We start from the raw sequence: 23,183 nt of genomic DNA, 5'->3' as shown, positions 1-23,183 counted from the left end.
TCAAAGCAGGATTATCCGTAAAAATATGATATTACAGAAAATTTTCATTTCTGCTTTTGCCTCATAAAAATTTTTTTAACTTGATACATTTCAAAAGTTTAAAAGCATTAACAAACATATACTATGAAAACTTCTTGAAAATATAATTTTTTCTAATTTTATAAATTATAAACAGATGCAGCTACTGGCAAGTCTGGAAACAACTTGTAAGATAGATTTTAAGAAAATAACGGAATATTATGGAATAACTTTTAATACAATGGAATTATATTAATAATATAATGGAATAAAAATTTTTTTGTGCGTTTGCAAAAAACTAGCAAAAATAAAAATAACTTAACATTTGTTTAAATTCCATATTCAATCTACAAATTTTAGGTCTAACAGCAGTAGGCATTAGAGAGTAGCTTAGAAACAAGCAAAAAAAAGTTAGGTACTTATATATTTGACTCATCCCTTTTTGCAGATGCACAACCTGGCCTCCCTCACTCAAAGCACGGGACCACTCAGCTATTGTTTCGAATTATGCGGGGAATCGTTTGCATTAAAGGTGCGTAAATACTAAGGGGGTGCTCAACATTACCCCATAACTCTTACTATTTTACAAATTTATCACAAAAAAAATACACCAAACGCTAAATCAAAGAGATAACCTTCGAAATTTTAGAGTGTCCCAAAATTGATTCTTGATTTGAAAAGTCAAAAGAAAGACGGAAAGAGATCAAATAATATTTGCGGTTTGCTGCATTCGGCTTAAAAAGCCATGATTTTGCTGTATTTCAAAATTAGTTACTAAATCCTTCAACTGCTAGCATTGTTGATAAATTCATAAAAGCATTTTTTTTTCTTCTGTTTTTCAATCCATTCTAACTGAAATATTTGCATGGACGTATCTGTCCTCAGGCAGCGCCGTATTGTAGATAGAAATGGTTTCTGTTTTGAAAACAATGTTTTATAATATATTTCTCAACTAGCAACGCCATCTTTTGACAAGCTTAGAAAACTGATTTAAAAATCCGTAGAAAAAAATCTAGCTTCTTAAGTGGAGCGCAGCAAACCGAACATTTCTATCTTTTCCATTTTTCTTGAATTGATTTCTCAAATCCTCAATCATTTCATTAACTCACCAGGTTTTTGATTTTAAATGCCAATGTTAATTCAGGAAATATATATATTTTGTATCAGGTTATCTAAAGTAAGACAATTTCCCTTGGTTTTAAATTAGCATTTAATTCATTAACTTGAAAAAAATGAATGTTATCTCTTTGGTTTATCCGCATTGCTGTGCTATTTAGTCTCCTGCTTGCATGATGCCTGTGTGAAACATTTTTGTTTTAGCTGTAGTTGTTTTTCTTGTTTAAATATCTGCCTGTTTAATCTTTTCACTTCTGTTATTTGATGCACTTTCTGCAAAGGCTGGTGTTTCTGCTTTATCACCCTTTCATGAAATATTTTAGACTACTAAGAATTTCAGATTTTTATCTTAGTTAAGGATCATACAACCAGAATTTCTAAAAAAAATTCCATTACAAAGAGCATTTAAAGCTACGTTAAATGGTAAGATAATTAAAGTTGTAAAGTATTTTTAAATGCAAAGTAACAGAAGGCGCTTTCGCTTCAAAACGTTTTAACCGTTTGATATTATAAAATTCAATTTAGTTTCTTGCCATATACAACTTCGCCATACTCTGTTTAAAGGTACCTAAATTATTTGGTATTAAGTAATTACATGTTATATTCACTTACTTTTTTTTCGCTTGTTTTTTTTCTAAAAAATTACTAATACCATTTAAAGGGAAAGCTCAGTAGTAAGAGAAAAATCATTATACATACTAGTTAATAAATTTTTACCGTAGATAGAGAAATAAATTCTGGTAAAATTGCTGGAATGTATGGTAATGACATTTCTGGTATTAACAAAAAAAAACAACATAATTCTGGTAAAAGATAAAAATACACGGTACCATTTTTTGATAATTTTACCATTCACATGGTAATGTTTGCCAAAAACTCTGGTTTTCAACATATTTACCACGTATTTGGTTAAAAATACCAAACTTAAAAGTATACTTATCCGAATAAATGGTTTTCATGCCATGCTAAATTACCAATGCTATCTCATTTACCAAATTGTATTTGATTTATCAAATTTTATATCATATTATAAAATCATATTTTATTATTAATTTTACCAAAGTATTTAGCAAAGCTCTTCGGTAAAAATTACCGAGCTTATTGGCGTCCCCGTAGAGCCATAAATACGGTAAATTTCATCATGTTCTGGTAGTTTTGACCATACATCTCTCTCAGTGCATCACAAACCTTTAACATACAAAAATAACCGGATTTTAAGAAAGAATAATATTTGAAAAATATTTCTTGAAGCAATCACCTTAGAAATAAAAAATAAACATTCTAAGTTTTAATTCACTTGAAGTTTAATTCACATCACTTGAAGTTTTTTTTTAAAAAAAAAACATTACTGAAACCATTGTTCAATTATGCAATGCAAGATTTAAAAGTAGGAGATAGTAATTAATATTAGAGCTACTAAAATCGTCAAATCCATCTTTGTCAAAAACACTCGATATTTTAAAGAACGCTTCAAATAATCTACTTAAAAAAGATGATTCAGTAAAACTGAAATTATGGTAGACCAGCGTTAAATAACTGCTGGGTAAAAAAGAGACAAAAATCTCTAGAATACTTTTCTTTGTTTTGTCGTCACTTATTTAACTGTATTAACTTTGAAAATTAAATTTTAATTATTATAATATCATTTTTTCATGATCACTTTGTATGTAAAATAAAACTAAGGGCTACTAAAGACATTTCAAAATGTGTATATTTAAACTAATTGCTCACACAGTATATGAGATTTGAAGAAATTTTTTAAACCAGCTAAAAATATTAATTGTTTTTGCAAATTAGAAATGAGGATTCGCTATTGTTTTCGCAATTCATTTATAAATATCTGAAATATTTTTAAAAAACCTTTACGTAACATTAAATTTTTTCAAAAGTTATTACGTAGAGAAAAATTTTATAAAAACATAATCAAAAACTTTATATAAATACAACAAAAATAATCCGTTAAATCTTTTAAAAGAAAGAAAAATGTTGATTTTGATTTCCTTCCAAACTAGAAAATCACATAATTTATAAAGTTATACAATGTTACGAAAAAATTATATTGCATTAAAAAGTTAGCTTATGAAGAAGAGACAAATAATATGAAAACGAGTAAAGTTTATGTGAGAGTTATCTATTAATGTAGCTAATAAAATAGAAAACGGAAATAAATTCTAATGTCTACAAGAACGAGCATAATTTTTAAAAAAAGCGTAGAAATCTTTTTGTCAAAAATTTTTAAAAATACTTCCGTTTAAATAATTTTCAATCAAGAAAATCATCAAAATTTTGAACCTCAATATCGTTACCTTGAACCGTAATACTATATGAATTTGGCTCAACGTATGCTGCTAAATAGATCCATGTTTCCATTTGCGTTAAAACATAATATATGAAATTTCGAATTATTATCATGACATAAGATACAAACAATTGCTAAACATAAAAAATTGTCATCTGGCGTCATTTAAGAAACCTTTGTAGTATCAATTAATACTACACTCCCCTATTGTGAAAAATATCTAATTTTTGAAAAACAATAATATATCTATCAAAAACAAATTACGAAAAAAAAATATTTTTTTAAAAGAAAACTTACGCTTAATAATTTTAACATCTTTTTGAGAAAAATTAGAAAAATTTTGTCATCAGTATTATTAAACACATTATGTCATTAAAATTTTATCGTCAATCATATGTCGAACAAATTAAAATTTAAAAGTCACAAGTCTAGCTTTGTCAGATGATTTACTTTTATTTAACTAGGCAACTGCTGTTTGACTATCAAAAAAATATTCCTTCAGTTGGAGCATTAATGGAAATTTTGCAGTTAATTTCACTTAACATTTTAATAATCCATCTTAATTCTTCTGCTGCTTCAGCACTAATAAATAGCTCTGCTTCACATGATCAGAATCCAACAAATCTTTTTTTTCTACTTTTCCAGAAGATCAGAGAAATACCTTGCACAGCCCTGAAAAGGATTTACCATCTTCAGCATTTCCCCTGCTGACATCTGCACTACTGTTTAAAATTCCAAATACTTATCCAAATCCATAAAACAAAATTTCGTCTTCTGTTCGACGTTTAAGTATTTCAAAATTTATTTATCCAAACTTTAATTTCCAACTCGAAACGTTCATTAATTTGTGATAAATAACTTAATCATAAATTACAACAACTTACAGGGAAAATATCGCGACACGTTCTGTTTGCCAAATATAAAATTTCACCGATAATGTCTTGATTATATGTCTGTATAACTAACTCTTATGTTGAACTAAAACATCTATTCTCGCCTTTTGTTCAGAAGATTGGCTTTTTAGCATTTTTCTAGCTCATATTTACTATAAAATGAGTCAATATTCGGAGTTGGAGACAAAGTAATTCCATTTCATGCTTCAAATTATATTCTTTAATAATTATAATTTTCTATGCCTAAAAATTTAAAATTTCAGCAGTTTCATTTCAAACAAATGATTGCTCAAGATTAAAGGTTTAACTTCACAAAATTCAGTATTGTTAGGAAATATTGCTAATTCATCAACGTAAACATAAAAAGCTAAAAATTGATTTCATCAGTTTTGGTAAATACATAACTAACAGATGCAAGTTTGTTGAGGCTAATCTCTTTTAGTTCATTTTCTAATTTAATATGCTGATTTCTACCAAATTGGGGTATACCATACATGCTATTTTCACCATGCTCTTTTTCATAACTCGGTGGAATTTCCACAAAAACAATTTATTTAATATGTCCACATACATAAGCAGTTTTAATATCAAAAAATTTAACACTTAAATCAAGTTTTGCAGATAATGTAATTATTCACCTTAATGATTCTGTGTTTATTAAATATGAATATAATTTTAAATTTCACTACATTTTTAATTTGATTATATACTGTTGCAACTGAGCTATAAAAACTACTTTTTCATATACATATTTAATACGTTTTCAAGTTAATAGATCAATCAAATGAATAAATCAATAACAAAGAGAAAATAATTAAGAAAAAAAGGGTAGATACACCTATTTTTTCTTAATTATTTTCTCTTTGTTATTGATTTCTTCATTTGATTGATCTATTAACTTGAAAACGTTATGATTATTAATCTTATTCATTGACAAAAACTCGTTTCTCAGAGCGTTCCTCTTTTATGGGCATATATGGCTATTTATTGCTTGATCATAATTTATGGAGTGTGTGTGAGCTTTTCACGGATGAATTCATGGATAATATTGCGGTTTTAATCTTTTCTGAACATCTCAGAACGTTCTAAAGTTAATGCCGTTGTCTATGCCGCTTTCATCTTTGATTTTCCCTTTCGATTAGTGATTGTTATTCGTTAAATCAATATTTCAATCGTAAGATTTGTTTTTGCATGCTATAAATTTACTTTCTTTAATCGATTCATCACATTTAACATATCTCACCCAAATCATTATATTTTTAGATACATCATAAATATTTGGCAATGTCATAAATACTCTATGCGTGTCTATCTCTGGAATAATCAACAAAAATTCCTCGTTTAACAGGAACTGAACTATATCGGCATTGTTAGGAATATGGAAGTATGCTACATACCCAAAAGTTTTTAAGTAACTTACTTTTGGTTCTTTTTCTGAACTTAATTTAAGCGAAAATTTTTGTTTGTTTTTGCACGACGTGAGATTAGATATGTGAGTGCTAAAGTTTAAGCATCATCACCAAAATTTATTGGTAATTCGCTGTAGTATGAAAATGTTCCAACTTAATCCACTGTAACTTTTATAACCATTTTGGCATTAAAGTTGCTTTCCAAATTATAAGGTACAACTTTTTTATGAATTATACAGATTTTCTGAGAATTTATCAAAATCATTCACAAATTCTAATATGATATCTGCTCTGAAACGTTTGATTTCTCTTATTCATCAACTTTTTTATACTTTTTTTAAAAATCAGTTAACATATCATACACTTCCTATTTATGCTTCAAAAAATAAGAAAAATGCCTTATAGAATTACCCAAAGAATCAGTATTAGTTGGTCCTGATAAATCATTTTGAACCAATTCTAGAGCAAAATTAGTTTGTTCAGCATTTATTTTCGCATGATTTACATGAAATAGTTTACTTAAATCACGCAATTCATAATCAGAAATTTCAAAATATTTTATACCAAAAAGAACCTTTTTACAACATTGCAATCAATAGAATCAGTATTAATTGAAAAGTTCCGTATTAATTTTGGAACGATCATTTACTTTTGTTGCTTTAAAAACAATATCCTTATTGTTACTAAAATTAAAAGATCATTGCTCTCACCTGATTCTAATATATAACCTTCATCAATTAACTTAAACGGAAATTAAATTTTTTCTTAGATCTGGAGCAAATGAAACATCGCTAATAGTAAAAATATTTTCAGTCATTAAAAATAATTTTGCTTTTTAAAATTCTTCTACTTTCAGACTCTGAAGTTAAGTCCTTACCTGACCAGTATACTAATACATTTTTGTGTTTTAAACTTTCGAATTCACCGGCCAGGTGGCCAAGCGGTTAGCGTGTCTGACTGCGAAGCCAATCGTTGCGAGTTCGAATCCGGGTCTAGACATGATTATAATCTCTATGTGTTGTCCCTATTGATGTGTGAACGGGTGACCGTATGAGACCACCATATGAGCGGGTATCTGTTGCAGTGTGGAGTAGGTAATGTTGCTCGCCTCCGTGACTTAGGTTCATAGGTACCCACTGGGTTATATTAAATGAGCAACACTTCCTGCATCTTCTGAGGTGAAGAACGTAAAAGTTCAGTACCTGTCATTAGAACAAAAATTCGAAAGGCTTTTTTTAATGAGTGGAGAAGCGCGTGAATTAAGTAACCATGCGTCATTACCTGCTGCGTTATTATTTTTCAAAAATTCTTATTTTTTTCAGAACGCAAAGTTTTTAGAGTCACTATTTTTAGATTGAATATCACATTAGCGTTCGAGTACTTTCTTCTGCTTACTTAATTCTTACACCTAAATGTTCTATCATCAGAATTAGTTGAAACCGGTTTATTTTTGAGATAACACTTTTTCGTAATATGATTTGACTTCTTGTAGAACAGAAATTAGGCGTGTTACTTTTATTTTCTATTTTTATTTGGAGTGCTTCGCATTTCGGGTAATATTATCTGGTTTTTGTTTGACATGATGCTTTCTTTCTCTCTGGGTATTTCCAGAACTTCGTCAAGCTTCTTTCCTCATCGTGTTTTCAGAATTTCCCTAATTTATTCCAAATTTCCTCCTAATCCTCGTACTGTATAGTAAACCATTTTTGTTTCAGAAATTTCTAATCCTGGACTAACACATTTCGTAGTAAGTTCATGCGACCTACGTTAGCTTAAAAAATAAAGCAATTATCTTTAAAAAATGAAGCAACTATTTCATAAGTATCCAGCCGCATGACTTACTTTAGGATATAACTCCGTGTTGAATAAGAACACGTCTTTCATTTGCTATAAGAAAAGGACCAAGTCTCACAACAAATTGTTGTTTTACCATTGAATATCGGTTATCTTCACGAAAAGGAAACAAAGCAATTTCTGATCTCTGAGTGGAAGAGAAACAAGTATGAAAAAGCAGAAGTGAACATTCTGAAGGGTTCTGCAGAGTATTCAAAAGCAAAATACTTCATTTTCTTGAGTGCTTCCTGGGTTTCCATTGTGTTGAGATTTGTTGTTGAGTTGTAACGATTTCGATTCGTGGAGTTTCCTAAATACAATATTTACTTTCTTCTAGCTCTCTAATCAATAGTGAAATCTATATATATATATATATATATATATATATATATATATATATATATATATATATATATATATATATATATATATATATATATATATATATATATATATATATATATATATATATATATATATATATATATATATATATATATATATATATATATATATATATATATATAAGTAAAGTAAACAAGTAAACAGAACTCATTGGATAAGTTCAAAATGAAGATAAAACAAAGGAAAACATATGAAATGACATATGAAAAGAAGGAGGGGAAAGAAAAAATAACAATAAAATAAATTAAAAAAAACAACTAGGGGGAAAAAAAGGATTAAATTTTTTTTAAAAATCCGGAAAATAAAAGATAACCTTTTCATCAGCCAACACGATTATATCCGCAAAAAAGGGTGCTTTCTGATATTGCACCAATATAGCCCTTTCTCTCATATGTCTGTAATTTTCCTTTGTTTTATCTTTATTTTGAGCTTATCTAATGAGTTCTGTTTACTTGCAGCTTATGCGCAATAAATGATACTTATTGTTTTTCTTAATTTTCTTCGTGTTTTTTTGTATCTATTAATTTTGTTTCGTATATATATATATATATATATATATATATATATATATATATATATATATATATATATATATATATATATATATATATATATATATATATATATATATATATATATATATATATATATATATATATATATATATTATAATTTTTTTCATTTATATTTATTATGGAATTAAATATTGCCAAACTCTACAGATTTAAGGTATAAAAGCAATAAAAGGTATTCAACGGTGTTTCAGAATTTACTTTGCTACTTTTAGAGACTGAAAATAATCGATTAAACTCTAGAAGCATTTTGTTATGTTGAGTTTCATCCATATTTTCTAATGCTTCTCCTTTAGAATGGCAATATGATTTTTTTTCATGAACTTTAAAGGTACTTTGATAACTGGATTTTTTGAACACTAAGAAATTCTATTTTCACACACACAATGGGTTTGTTACATAACTGAAAGCTGCGGATATTTCGTATTTATCATAAGCATGCATTTTATTTTATATTTATGCACTTTGGAAAATCCAGAATTTAAAAAAAAATCCCATTATCAAAAAAAAGAGGGTAAAAAAGCATTCAAAAGGATTTATCGAAAATGTAATACGTTAAGAAAAAATACATAAAGGTGAGAGTCGACAGCAATATACTTATTGACTTAGTTAAAAGAGAATAGTAATAATAATAATAATCTAATTAAAAATAACGTATCATTATTACATTATTAATCTTAACTATTTATGTTAATACTCTAAAGATGCTTATGCTTAATTTTAAACAGAAAACATAGATCTTTAATGAGAAGCATTTATTTCACATCTCATCCGTATTACATATACTGTACTTGACATATACTGTAAAAATAAATACGGTAAAATTGAGGGTTTTAAACTAGCAGTTGTGCAAAACCGTAAAATTTGAGAAGCAAATCCGTAACCGCAGCTGTTTTTTACCATGCAAGAACAAGTTTTTTCTGTAAAAACTACTAAATAATTCCGTAGCCACACTCCTTATTTTACCATAGGAGAACAAATTTTAACCATAAAAATCAAAAATCCTTAGTTACAACCGATTTTTGTTATATTGAATCAGGTTTCCTCTACGAAAGTTGCGAAATGAATTAGTTCTTGTACCAGATATTAATATTTTATGATATTAATTTTATTTTTATAAGATCCACCCTTATAAAAATAAAAGCAAGAAAAGAAAATAATTTGAAAATGATTTTTAAAAAATTGTTGTTATTATACGTTAAACGAAACTGTATGGCAATAACTAGAATTTGAACAGACGGTTTTAATATATTAATTATTCGGATGAAAATCGGTGAAATACCGTTTTGTTAGCAGAACAGCTTTATCGTATCTACCGTGTCGTATTTTATCTTGCTATTATCTATGTTGATTTCAATGCCTCTTCCTTCTGGAGGTTTTATGTTCCAATCAATGGTCTTGGAATATTTCTGTTGTGTTGTATTGGAGTTCTTCGAGTGATTCAAAATCTGTTACGAAAGATCTGGTCCTCACATTAAACTTAATAATTCGTCCAATTGTTCATTCCATTCCTGATATACCATCAAAACAATTTGGCTTTTTTTTTTTGTTGACCTATTATAAATCAGTCCGAATTGCTACATTGAGAAGATGGTTGTTCATGATCTTTATAACATTTGATTTCTAAGATACTATGATGGAAATCCGCGATAGTCCATAATGGTACAAAAGTGCATTTCCATTATGGTTTAATAAAAATTCTTGTTGGTTCAGCAGGAATATGCCATTAAAATAATTTTGGTTTTTTTTTATGTTGGCCTGTCTCAAAGCAGTTCGAATTCCGACATTGGGGTGATGGTGGTTCATAATCGTTACATTTGATTTCTAAGAAACTAAGATGGAAATTTCTAATGGCTCAACATGAACAAACCATCAAAACAATATGCTATTCTTATGATGAACCATCATAAATCAGTGTGAATTCCTACATTGAGGTGATGGTTACTTATGTTGATTATCATAATACATCTATCATGTGAGGTAGTTTAAAATCTTTTTCGATGTTTTTATTATCTGTTCTTTGGGAGTAGGATGCGATTTGATTTTCGTTTGTTTGGCAGTTATATCCATAGTACTATGGTTTGTATCGTTTTCTTACTTTGTATTTTTTATTACTATTTCCGCAATTTCTGCAGAAGTACTCACTTTGACTGTTTTAATTTGCAACAGCCATTGCAATGCATGCATTTTTCCTTGTGTGTCTGCCATCCCTCGTTATTTTCCTTAGAACTCCACATATGTAGCAAAATTTTGCCCCTAAAAAATCTTTCATCTGACAGACTTCCCACTTGACATTGAGTTTTCTTTTGTTTATTACTTAATTATACTTGTCCAGGGGGAACGTTAGAACCCAATGGTTGTCCACTTTTTTGTGAAGCGGAAAATCGCAAGTAAGTTCAATTTCTCTGAGGTCTTCATTTTGTTCATGTATAGTTGCTACTAAGTCATGTGTTATGGAATAGGGTAAATTATTATTTGAGTTAATCTCAACTTTGGTTTAACAACTTCATAATTCTCATTCATATCCCTTTTTTTTTAATTTCATTGATGATTTTATCCACATCATTTTCATTTGGGATCTCAATCAGGACTCGACATTTTCTTCAAATTTTTAAGTTTTCGTGTCCTTAATCTTAATCTTACCGAATCAATATTTTTAACGAATTCTTTCCGAGTATTTTCTGCTTATTCCGTTTCATCTTTGGGATAAATAACCACCACATGTTCTTTCTTTTGCTTTTAGCCTACATTTAGTACTGCTTCTCGGCCATGAACATTTATTATTGTTGTTAGCCGCTGGTCTAGCTACATCACTATAGAGTGACTTTATCTGTTTTATTGCCTCCAGGATCTCATATCTCTCTACCAATTTTGCATTCAGTCTTAGTATTCTAGGCTATCATAATTTTTACTAGTGCATCAGCCTTGTTTCTGAGTACAGTTTAAATTTGAATTGTGATCTTTTTGTCATGCCTAATATCTAAGCGCGTGGATTTCTAATGTTCCAGCTCTTTAGGCATAATTTTTTTTAAATTTCTAGAAAGAGTTTTCCAAATACTCTTTCGCCCCTGAGACGTATATATGAAATAAACTTGTATATACCTTTATACCAGATTCAGCTTCAGATAAACTCCTTGTGTTCTATGTATGAGAACTCAGAAGTGAAAGTAGTACTATTCAAAAAACTAAAGTCATAAATCATCGAATTCAATTAAGCCTAAAATTTACACACGTGGTCAAAATTGTTTCTTAAAAATTATTAGTGAGCTAGGCCTCCTGCCCCCGTAGCCCTCTTTCTCCGGTCTTGCCTAGACGATACCACGAGAAGTTGAGAAATCAGCCAAAAATTAAATTGTAGGAGCTTTACCAGTGTCTTCCGCCGGAATAGTTTCTAGAACGTTGTTCCTCTGGAAATAGCTTCAATAATAAATTACACTCGATGGCATACCGTAATAGTCCTGCTAAGTTTTGTGAGTTAAAGTTCTTAGCAATACTTTGAAATATTGTCAAGAGATCTCTTTATAGTATATGAAAATATGCATTTTTCAAAATGTACATCAATTCTAACAAGCAATAACTTTCTTTTCTTTTGAAATTACAGCTATGGAGAATTTTTTTTTAAACAAATCAATACAATTTATAAATAATTAATCTAAGTTTACTGAAGAATAAGAAAAATTCTATTTTTCTACACAAAAGTGTAAAAAATTACTGAATGTCTCCCGCTAGCTATCCAATTGGTATAAATTATGTATAAATGCAAAAACTCCATTTTTAAAAGTCTTGGTTCGGAACTTTTATATTGTGCTAGCACTTTTGACAGATGAAATCTTTTAGAACATTTGCATTGAATGTAAATTTTATTTCCATGCCATATCAAGTTCCATTTCCACACATGATTAAATTAATATTATTCATAAATTATTATAAAATCAGCAGAAAATGAGTGCATTTTTTAAAACGTTTCTTAATCATAAAAGTATTTTAATCATCAATACATAAAAGTTACAAATGTTACGTATTAAACTATAATTATATAAGGTAAGGATAATATTAAGTACCTAAATACAATTTATTTAAATTTATGAAAATATTTAAAGCAAAATAATTATGAAAATAATGATGTATATATTTTTTTTCATTTTATAATTCAAGATAAAGAAAGTGTCCATAAAAATTCGAAAATTTTTAAAAAGGCAAATTTAATCTTATCTTAATCAATATTTTTTTTGAATAAAATATTTTATTAATATTTATATTTTAAATCTGAATTTTAAAAAAAAAGGCATGAATTAATAAATGGTAAAAATAAATGATTATTTTATAAACTATTCTGTTACTTAAAATATTTCATTTTAAATATATTTAGATCCAAAAATGCTATTTCTTTCTAATATTTTTGCTGATAATATAGATATTCAAAATTCAATTGCTTAAAAAACGTTCCCAAACTTTTTTCAAAAACTGACAGCCTCTTTTTATAATATACACTTTTTTAATAAAATATGTCAATCCACGTGAAATTCTATCTCATTCTATTGATTTTTTTCCTTATGTAGTGAATAAAGTTGATCTATAGAATTTTTAAAAGAAATTGAGCGGGGGTAATCCTTAAGGTAGAATTTCTAAACAATTCAGGGAAAGTCTTTATCCATCTACTATCTTAACTCTATATCAATTTTAAAAATTAAAAAAAAACTATTATAAAACGAGGAAAATATTCTCAATATTCATGAACAGATTCTGGTTTACAAAATGAAGATACTAAAATTGTACAGTGTCCAGATAAACAGTCAATCCGATTGGCACCAAAAAAATAGTTGGGGAGTTTTCGTGGTTATTCTCTCTGTTAAATGCAAATGCGGAATGTAATGAGTTCCTTTGCCTTCTGAATAAATTCAAAACTACAAGTCTGCAAATTACAAGTCAAATTAAACTCAGGGGCGTGACAGCTCATAGAGGGCCAAGGCCCACTGCGCCCATCTCAGTTTTCTTGACCTTTTGGTTCTGGGGTGCAAGAGCAGATGCTCCGGTTGGGTGGTCAACCCCCAATGTTTAGTTCCCAAACATGGTTTCTACTCATTTTATCGACCCACTGAAGGAATGAAAGGCTGAGTCAACCTTTCCCGGCCCGAGGATCAAACCGAGAACCTGTGGCACGACAGCGCGAAGCGCTACCACTCAGCCAGCGGGTGTCAATTGCAGGTCAAATGTTAATTATTAAGAGCCTCTAATCATCTATTTAACTCGTTCAGGGGAAAGGGGAAAAAACTGCTTCTTTTGGCCCTCACGTTCCAGGAGTATACATACTAAAGAGTTATATGTGAGTAGTGAATTAAGATGACGTCTGTGTGATCTTGGGCCACTGAACTCTGTAGGGCTCGTTTAATATATGATACTATAGGCCGAGAAGGAAGAATCACATGATCATAGTCTTGAAATGGTCAATTCCGATGGTAAAACAACTTTAATACACAAATGTCGACCAGGTGGCCGAGTGGTTAGCGTGTCTGACTGCGGAGTCATTGGCCACGGGTTCGAATCCTGCTCAGGGCATGGATGCGTCTTTTTCTCTCTGCGTTCTACGTGCTTTCCTCTTTGCGTGAATGCGATCCGCCCTATAAACGGGTTTGTGGTTGTGTGACGTGGGCGACGCTGCTCCACCGACATGGTTTCACCACAGGTGCCCACTGGGTAACGAGAAGAGAGTAGCAGTTCTGGCATTTCTGTGGCCAATGGGACAAACCCCAAGTGCCCGCCATTAAAAAAAAATAATAAATACACAAATTTATATCATTTCAGCAGTCTTTTCAATGATTTGGTAAAGGAATATTCTATTCATTGCTATATTCTTAGAAAAATCTGTTTCAGTTTGAATTATATAAGTCGCTTAAACCATGATAAAATTCAAACTTGCATCAACCTTAAATGGGTACTAAATTGAACCATGATTCCGTTTAAATAGAGCAGTATTATTGTGTAAACGATTTCAATACTAATTAATCTGCATGATATTATGATTCAACTTTGCGCAGCCATATGCTTCTAGAAAATACGAAGGATGTTATGGATTTCACTCCAAGAGTTCTAACAATGTACAGAAAATTTTATAACTGGAAACTTTCATTCGAATCCTCCAGAAAATCAAAATATGTTTAGAACATCGTTTTTAAAACATGCTGCATAATCCTTTGATATATACTCATGGAACTATTCCATTTTCTCTGAGCTATTATCTGATTACATCCAAAGTAATAAGGAATCTTCCAAAGAAATTAAAGTAACCTCTACGGAGATACCTTAATCATCATTTAGCGAAGAGTGTGTCCATCTAAAATGATAAATTCGTCTCGCCGTCAACTCACAACATCGCTTAAACTTTTCAAACAGCATTCCACCGTGTTTTAACGATGATAACCACTCGTTGTGTCTTGATGACATTTATGTTAAGAGGCTCGGCATAAATCCTGAAATCTTGCTTTATTCATAGGCGGTTGTTCCTGAAAGTGCCGTCTTGTGATAGGTTGCTCTAGTTTTAGGGTCAGTGTTTAAACTCTTAACGTTTTGTTCTCATATCACGTATATTTATAATGCGTTTAATTTCAAGGTTCTTTCTTAAAGTATTGCCATTATCTAGTTTATATTCTTGCGATTTGGGGGATTTAAAGGAGTGTTACAAAATTTTGCGTGTATCTTCCAGAAATCTAAAATACTTGATTTTACAGAAAATGTTCCGTAATCACCGCCCTTAAACCTTTGACGAAGATAATGAGACACAGGTGTTTTTTTATACATATATATATTTTCTGTTGCTCTAATTACAAGTAAAAATATATTTTAGCATTTTCAATTATAAAAAACAGTTGAATAGCTACTAAAAATGTTGCATAATCGGAATTATATTTGTATTAAAATATGAAATCTAAATAAAGTATTACTTGTTTAAAAACTTCATTCAGAAGAGGAATATTTCTTCCTCTAATCCTTTAAGAAAACTTGTTACTTTACTGTTCTTTTTTTTCTCCCGTTTGTAATAAAATTGATAATATTTACTCTCGTTTTGGTTTTAAAGTCATTTTTAGACCCGTTAATAAAATTAAGTTTATGTCTCTGAATGATCCTATGAATTTCGATAATCGCTGGGACATTTACCACATTCCTTGTCAGTGTGTTCTTGGACACATCGGACAAACTATACGCGATTTAAAATTTGTACTTGTGGAACAGAGGGTAAATATGTCCATCATCAAAGAAATCAAAAATCATCAACTGCTACACATTCCTGGAATCTTGGGAATCAATTTAATTTCGACAATGCCAAAATTATTTCCACACCAGCTCATCTTGATGCCCTGGAATCTTGTTTTATTCGTGTGCATGCCGATTTCATTGTTAACGACGTTAGTTCCTCATCAACCCTTCATGGCGCGTGGAAATGCATTTTAACCTGATTTGCCCGTCTTGGCAACTGTGGTTTTTCCTGTTCAGTTTTTCTTCTTTTTTTCCCTCTCTCAGCTACTGTGATTCTTTTATTCTAGTTTTGTTCCTCCCTTATATCTTTCCTTTTTTTCGTTGGCAGCTTAAATTTTTTTATTTTAAATCACTTTTGTTTCTTTTCATTTACGTCTGGTAAGCCTTGAAAATGGCCACCTAATTTAAAGCATACAAATTGTTATTTCTAATTTGTGTGTTTTTCGAAGAGCGGGAACTTTTAAACAAATAATATCGTTTCGTTTCAGTTTCTTGGGCTTTTTCATCCAAAAAAAGTAGCTCAAATATTTTCACATTCAAAATTTATTAGTAACTTATTTTGTGAATTAAAGAAATTTAAATGATAAATTACTGTTTCTCTTAGATCTAAATAAGTGCAAATTTGAAAAGTTATCGTTTGGAAGTGAGCCGTCGGTGAATACTTTTCAAAGGACACTGCGCCTATCTATCCCTATTTCATAGCTATAAATTATTAAAATCCTATATATAATATTTTTCACTTATTTTGACTCAAATTGATACAAAATAATGAAAAATAGTACGAAAAATATATTAAATGAAAATTCTACATCAAAGGGTTAATCTATAATTTTTGAATCATAATCAAAATTCAAGTGAAAAAATATATAAAATTCTCAGTTTCAAGCTAATATTTAAGCAGGTTAACAACAAACACTTTTTAAAACCTTGAATAATTAAATTATAAACCTAAATAGTAAAACTTTTAATACAAAATTAAAAGTTACTTTACGAATCATATGTATAATAAAGTTATAATTTATTACTATTAAGTAGCATAAAAAATTCTTCTTAGTAATAATTTAAATGTATGTTAATGAGTAATAAATTTATGTATTACCATTATTCTTTTCGATTTAAAGTAATATTGCAATTTTAAACTCTCTGGATTCTATAAAATAAATTAGATTTTTTTGATTAAGACTAATAATTTTCTTGCCCAATGCATAGGCGTTTACAAAATAAAAATGATTAATTGCATCTGAGCAACTTTTCCTAATGGAATATCGACAGAGAAGAATTGAATGCATAGTATATGAGGCGAATAGAGAAATAACTTTTTTTTATCCCTTAGAAGTGATCTTGATTAATGAGTGACAAGGGCTTTGAACCGTAAGGCTTCTTAATCCAAGATAACTCTTTCCGATTAACCTTGCCCTTATATGTCACTAATAGGAAGATAAAGCAATCACAGAAAGCCAAAAAAATAAACTAAATTTTACCCAAAAATATATGTTTTTTTTTGTTTTAAATAAACAGAATGAAACCAAAATAAATTATTCAAATGAATAAATATACGCCCACTATCGCCAAAGTATTTTTAATCTATATGCACAAGAATCTTTATCAAAATCACTAGATCGAACTAATTAGATAGAACATTTTGATCCAAATGAAAACATATAAATACTTGTCTTGCACAAATACTCCATTATTTTAAAAACTAATTAATGTGTTAAAGTTAATAACAGAATACCCTCGTAAGTCCATATCCATTCTCTTAATTTCTGGAATGATACAATAATTGATATTTTATCTAATTAAGGTGACCATGATTTGAGGACAAACCATGAATTTCTAAACCATGATTTGAGGACAAATCAGAGCATTCACAAAAACTTTTATGAATTGAGGTCTCCCATATATTCATGAAAAATATTATTTTGTCTTTGCAACTAAGATATCTTTTTATAAAAGAATTAATAACTAAATATCGAATGTAGAACCATCTTCATCAAACTTGATTAAGTTACTTAGCAGTTTTCATATTTGTTTCCGCACTCGTAAAATGAATAAGTAAATGATTTGCTTATTAAAATGCGTTTATTTATTTTTTATTTATTCTTATTTTATTTATTTATTTTTTGCTGAAATTATTTTTATCTGAGTGTAGAGCTTTTATCAGTTAATTTTCAGTGCGTTTTTGCTCTTTGCTTATTTTCTCTGTCAGACAAAATTATCTATTAAAACCATTGCAAGTTAAGAAAACTCCATTTCGGTATAGGATTTAAATAATCCGCAACCGCATATAGTTCCGTTTTATTTCGTTATCAAATTATACAAATATGCTTTCATAACTATATAAAGGCTTTTAGAATTTAAACACGTCAGACAGAAATTTAATTTGTGCTATCTTTTACGATATATATCATAGAATTATTGAAAAAAAGGTTATAGCTGAGTAATTACTGGAATCTTAGACTTAGCGACACATTTCGATAAGTAAGGAGAACATTCGTTTTCGAAGAAGAAAGAAATATATAACGTTGCAAGAGCTTTGAGTTTAAATGGACCACTAAAAACGTCAAGTCTGCTGACGTGCTCTTAACAAATTAAATGCGAAATAAAGAATTTTGACTTTTGCTTCACTGTAGAAGAAAATCGTTTGTAAGAAACAGTATTTATTAATCTTTTATCAGTTTCTTTAAATGCCAACAGAAAGTATTATTTGAATATGATGCAACTTTCTAATTTTATAGGAACAATAGTTTTTATTTAATAAGTTTTGCTTTCCCCATTATACGATTTAAGGAAGCATGCGAAAAGAAGGTTGTGCAACGTCGTTTCAACGGTTAACAATGTTGATATACGTTCGCGCTTGGAGCTTGGCATCCATTTGGCGTGCACTTAGAAGCAAACATGTTTCTCCCTAAGGATAATGGTTTTTTCTTAACTTGAGAGCATTTGTTAAAATGTAAAGACATTTTCTGCACTCGAGGAGCTAAAAAGTTTCTAAAAACAACTGTTGAAATTCAAGGATTATCCTCATAATTTGAGGGCATCTGGGTACCTTATGTCAAAGCATAATAAAATTGCTATACGCTGCAAAATGAAACATCTTCTAGCACCGCCTAGAGAAAAATCGCTGAGTTAGCTTTCTTATTGCAAAAACAGTAAGATATAGGGACGATTGTGAACAGCAAGTTTGTAGATAGAATATCGTAAATTTACTACAAATGTAATTGTTGTAAGCGATAATAATTGCTATTGGGATAATTGTCTTCTAGCAATTTCTTTCGTTTTAGCGTGATGAAATTATCTTGGAAAGAAAGAAATTATTTATCACAAGATATCGTTGTTTTCTATGTCCAAAGCTTTAGAGATGTTTGAATATAAAAAGAAAAATGTTTTGTAATTATAATTACTTGAATGAAATGCCATTTATAATTATGATTGCTTGTAACAGTTTCTTGTCTTAATTACAAATAATAATATCGTTTGTAATGATCCTAATTACAAGTCATAGATAATTTTTTTTCACATATAATATCTGTATCTATGATTTATGAATAATAATTTATAAAATAAAATCCATTGAGGATAGTAATTTATTGAATAAAATTATACTTTTTCTGAATTTAAAAAAGTAAATTAATACTTTTTTTTAAAAAAATTCATTCAAAACATGCATTTTATGTCACTGATTTATATTTATTGTTAATTATAATCATCATTATTAATATTATTTAAATACTTAAACAAAAGAATCAAAAATGGTAATAGAAGTCTAATTTTAAAATCAAAATACTTGGACGAAATTTAATTGAACAAGTCATATAACTAATGATTAAATTAACAGATTTAAAAATACTATGCATTTCACGTTCGCTTTTTACATTTTATTGATAGTTTAATTTATTCTGAATAATATTTTTTGTGAGATACAATATAATGAGTTTTCCAATAGCAAAAATTAGTTTATTTTATAATTTCAAATTATCTCGATGAAATACGGGAACATTTTTAATCAATGAAAAGGTTTCCAATTTTTTATTCATTATAACTAAACCGTGGTCTGAAATATTAATATATTATGTGAAAGAAATTTTTTAAGGAAATGAACTGTCAAGAGAAAATAATGAGGTTTTCTCACAGAATGGTTCATTTATCAATCGAAATGACTGGAGTTGGAATTTTCAAGCATGCAGACAAATACTGAACAGGTGTATGCATCGAATTGCGATAATAAACTTTTCTCAATAATCAATTTCAAACTTCCAAGAATTTCGTAATGATTGAATAGAATTATATATACTGTTTTAGGTATACTATTTTGCGTTCATTAAATTATAGTTTCTGAATATGTCCAACAGCTTATGATGAAATTTAACAATTTCTAGATACATCAAAAAGTGTTGGTAAATGGTTCAATAAAGTAAAGCATTTCTTCTACTGCCCGATATTTTTCAGGTAGACGACCTACCTGGAAAATGATCTTAAAGCTACATATTTTTGCATTCAAGAGCGTGATTGCAGTACTGTGATTAGTGAAGCGTACATGCCGCCTTTATTTTCTAAACAAGCAGGTACCAATTGCAGACTTCAAGCAGATACTGAGGATCGAGCAGAAGTTGGGTAGGGTTCATGCCAGTCTTGAGGATCAAACTCCGATCCGTCATATTGACAGCTCCATGGCATGAACCAGCCAAGCCCTCGTAGCTCAAATGCTTCAATACCAAAATGTTTTTTAAATCTATTATTAATGTATGCAAAAAATTCTGTCAAAATTTTAACAATCTACATTTTAAGCATAAAGGAAGCTTCTGAATCATTACTTAAGTAAATTTAAAAAACTTCGATGAATGTTCCAATATCAATACAGTTTTTTTTTCTCTATCTATTACTTTACAGGCACTGAATAATAATGCTTGAATATTTCCAACAGTTTATCAAAAAATTTTATTGCTTGTTTTCTGAAAACTAAAAAGATATGAATGCTACGTTACAAAAATGTTGCTAGATGTTTCAAAATCTGAAGAGGAAAAAAAGATTACAAAAGTTTTGGGAGTTATGAGTTTTTCAACAGAGGGATTAAAATCTTCTTAAAAAAAATTTTAAAAAAATACAGCTCTGTCTGTATCACGTGAGTATTATGATATCTTGTCCTACCATGCAGTGAAACTAATTAAAAGTTTCAAAGCATGATTACACATGCCATAAATCTAAAATGAATTAAAAAATTTATTGAACGCACAAATACCTAGAAATAAACTCAGATTAAGATGATCCAGAATACAGTATCATCTAAATTTTTTTAAGAAAAATGCGAAAGTTGTATTTTACACTGCAGTACCAAGAAAAGCATGCAAAACATTTTTATAAATCTCAAATGAGTCATTTTTTAAAAGATTTTAATATTTAAAAAGCCAATGTTGAGAACCAAAAGCATTACTTTTTAATATTATTTATATTTTTTTTAACTTTAAACAAAAATTAACGAAAAAATTAAAAATTACGACTACCAATGTTCAACTTCATAGCCTTACAATTTTGAAACCAATCCAGACAACAAAAGAACTCCTGGGAAAACATTTGCCTTCATAAAGGACTTTTTTGATTAAGCTAACCTGCATTTGCGCTACATGTAAAGGAAAACCTTCCATAGTTAGCTTGACGGCAAGAGTACTCTAACTAATGATCCGTTGACCTCTAAGGATATTTTAAGTCAGCACTGTGGTCGTTGCGACCCGGGTGCCGAATTCGTATCGATGGGATCGAACCCGGGTCACCTGATTGGGCGGCGAGTGCTCTATCCCCTGAGCCACCACGGCTCTCTTATAACAAATTAAAATAAACGAAACTTAAAAATAAACTATTACATAAAGCTATTATTTTTCGAGATATCTTAATTAAGATTATTTTTGTAAACAAATGCTCATCGCAGTTGATAAGTGTCACTTTTGGTGGGCAAATTATGACGCTGTAAGTACATTTTTAGCGTCATAATTCACATAAATGCTAATGTTATTAACTTCCAAATTTTAGAGGGAACTCTATTCACTTACCTTAAAATATCTACTAAATCTCTAGAAGATTCACGTTAAACTACAAATTTTCCCTCGAGACTTTTCACCCCGTTCCAGCAAGTGATGTTTAATGAGGTTATTTAAGAGTCAAAGTTGTTACGAAGAGTCTAAACTTTAATTATAGATGTGCTAAGTATAGAAACAAAGTCATTATTAATTCAAATCTTGAATGAAGTATTGACGATTGGATTTTGATGATTATAATTTTATATTGATAAAAATTCAATAATAATCTTACTTATGAAGATCAATATTTATACCACTAAGAATAGTTGTTTAATATTTATTCATTTTCCAATAAATACTAAACTATCCACCAAAAATTTTTGCTTTTATCATGAACACCTTCTCTACCTAATTTTTTTTTAAAAATAGTTATTTTTGCACTACATTTTATTTAATTTATAGACGATAAGTATAATAATGAAAATCATTACACATTCAAATCTCAAGTTAAGTATTGAAGACTGCGTTCTCTTAGTTGTATTTCGATATTTAGAAGGACGCGTTAGGAATAAAAATTTCATATTATTTATATAAAATCAGTATCTTGTTAGATAAGAATATTAATACTAGTTAATTTATTCATTGGATAGTAAAAAGTATACTAGCATCCGCATAGTATTTTGATTTTCTGCTTGCTTTATTTGTTTAGAAAGACAAAACAATTTCAAGTTTAAATATTTTGCAAAATTTACTTACTATCGGATAGATTGAAGAGAAAGATAAATATTTTATTTATTATTTTTATCGCAATTAATAAGTTGAAACAAAATGATAACACTAATAACCTTGATATTTCTTTCATGTAGTTCCAATTTAATCGACTTAAGGCCATTTAAAAAAAACAGTGAAAAAATGAATAAAAAATAAAATAAAATAAAATGTTACCCTTCTTTTTTTTAAAAAAATCTTATTTAGAGTGAAACAATATTTTTAAAATTTAACTATTAGTAAAAATAATATTACACATTTTCATTTTATTTTTTTTTCAAGTTTTGGTTTATCATTTTCATATAACAAGAGTTAAAACATTACTTTTCGAAACATAAATAAATATTTATAAAATGTGGTAGGAAAATTTTGAAAAAGAAAAGACTGAATATAATGGAATGACACAGAAAAAGGCATGCTTTGACTCTAAGGAATGTAGGTAAATATTCTGTTAAACTTATGAGACATTTCCAAGACTTTTACCTCAAAGTAAAAGAAGGGAAGAAAAACATGAATTTTTTTACAGGTAGGTAGTCCGCTCTGAACCCATTAATAACTGCTGCTCTCGAACACTTCACAAGAGTAGCCGTTTTGCTGATACTGGTTCC

General features: G+C 28.9%; 1 protein-coding gene across 2 annotated transcripts in view; it reads left to right on the top strand.

The window, feature by feature from the left end:
• The window catches only part of LOC107445120 (potassium/sodium hyperpolarization-activated cyclic nucleotide-gated channel 2-like), a 622,718-nt gene that overhangs the window by 554,696 nt on the left and 44,839 nt on the right, over nucleotides 1–23,183 (top strand). The window contains exon 5 of one of the 2 annotated variants that reach the window (XM_071178706.2): nucleotides 467–550. The exons of the other annotated variant lie outside the window; for it this stretch is intronic. Within the exon in view, the coding sequence (XP_071034807.1) occupies nucleotides 467–550 (84 nt within the window). The remainder of the gene's footprint in view (nucleotides 1–466; nucleotides 551–23,183) is intronic. 2 annotated transcript variants of the gene reach the window in all.

The sequence above is a fragment of the Parasteatoda tepidariorum genome, chromosome 6 (genome assembly GCF_982258835.1).
Source record: "Parasteatoda tepidariorum strain Cologne lab strain chromosome 6, Ptep-v5.0, whole genome shotgun sequence".
In the NCBI taxonomy this organism is placed as follows: domain Eukaryota; kingdom Metazoa; phylum Arthropoda; class Arachnida; order Araneae; family Theridiidae; genus Parasteatoda; species Parasteatoda tepidariorum.
The sequence above is the reverse complement of the archived record's forward strand: the minus strand, read 5'-3'. Positions and strand labels throughout refer to the sequence as shown.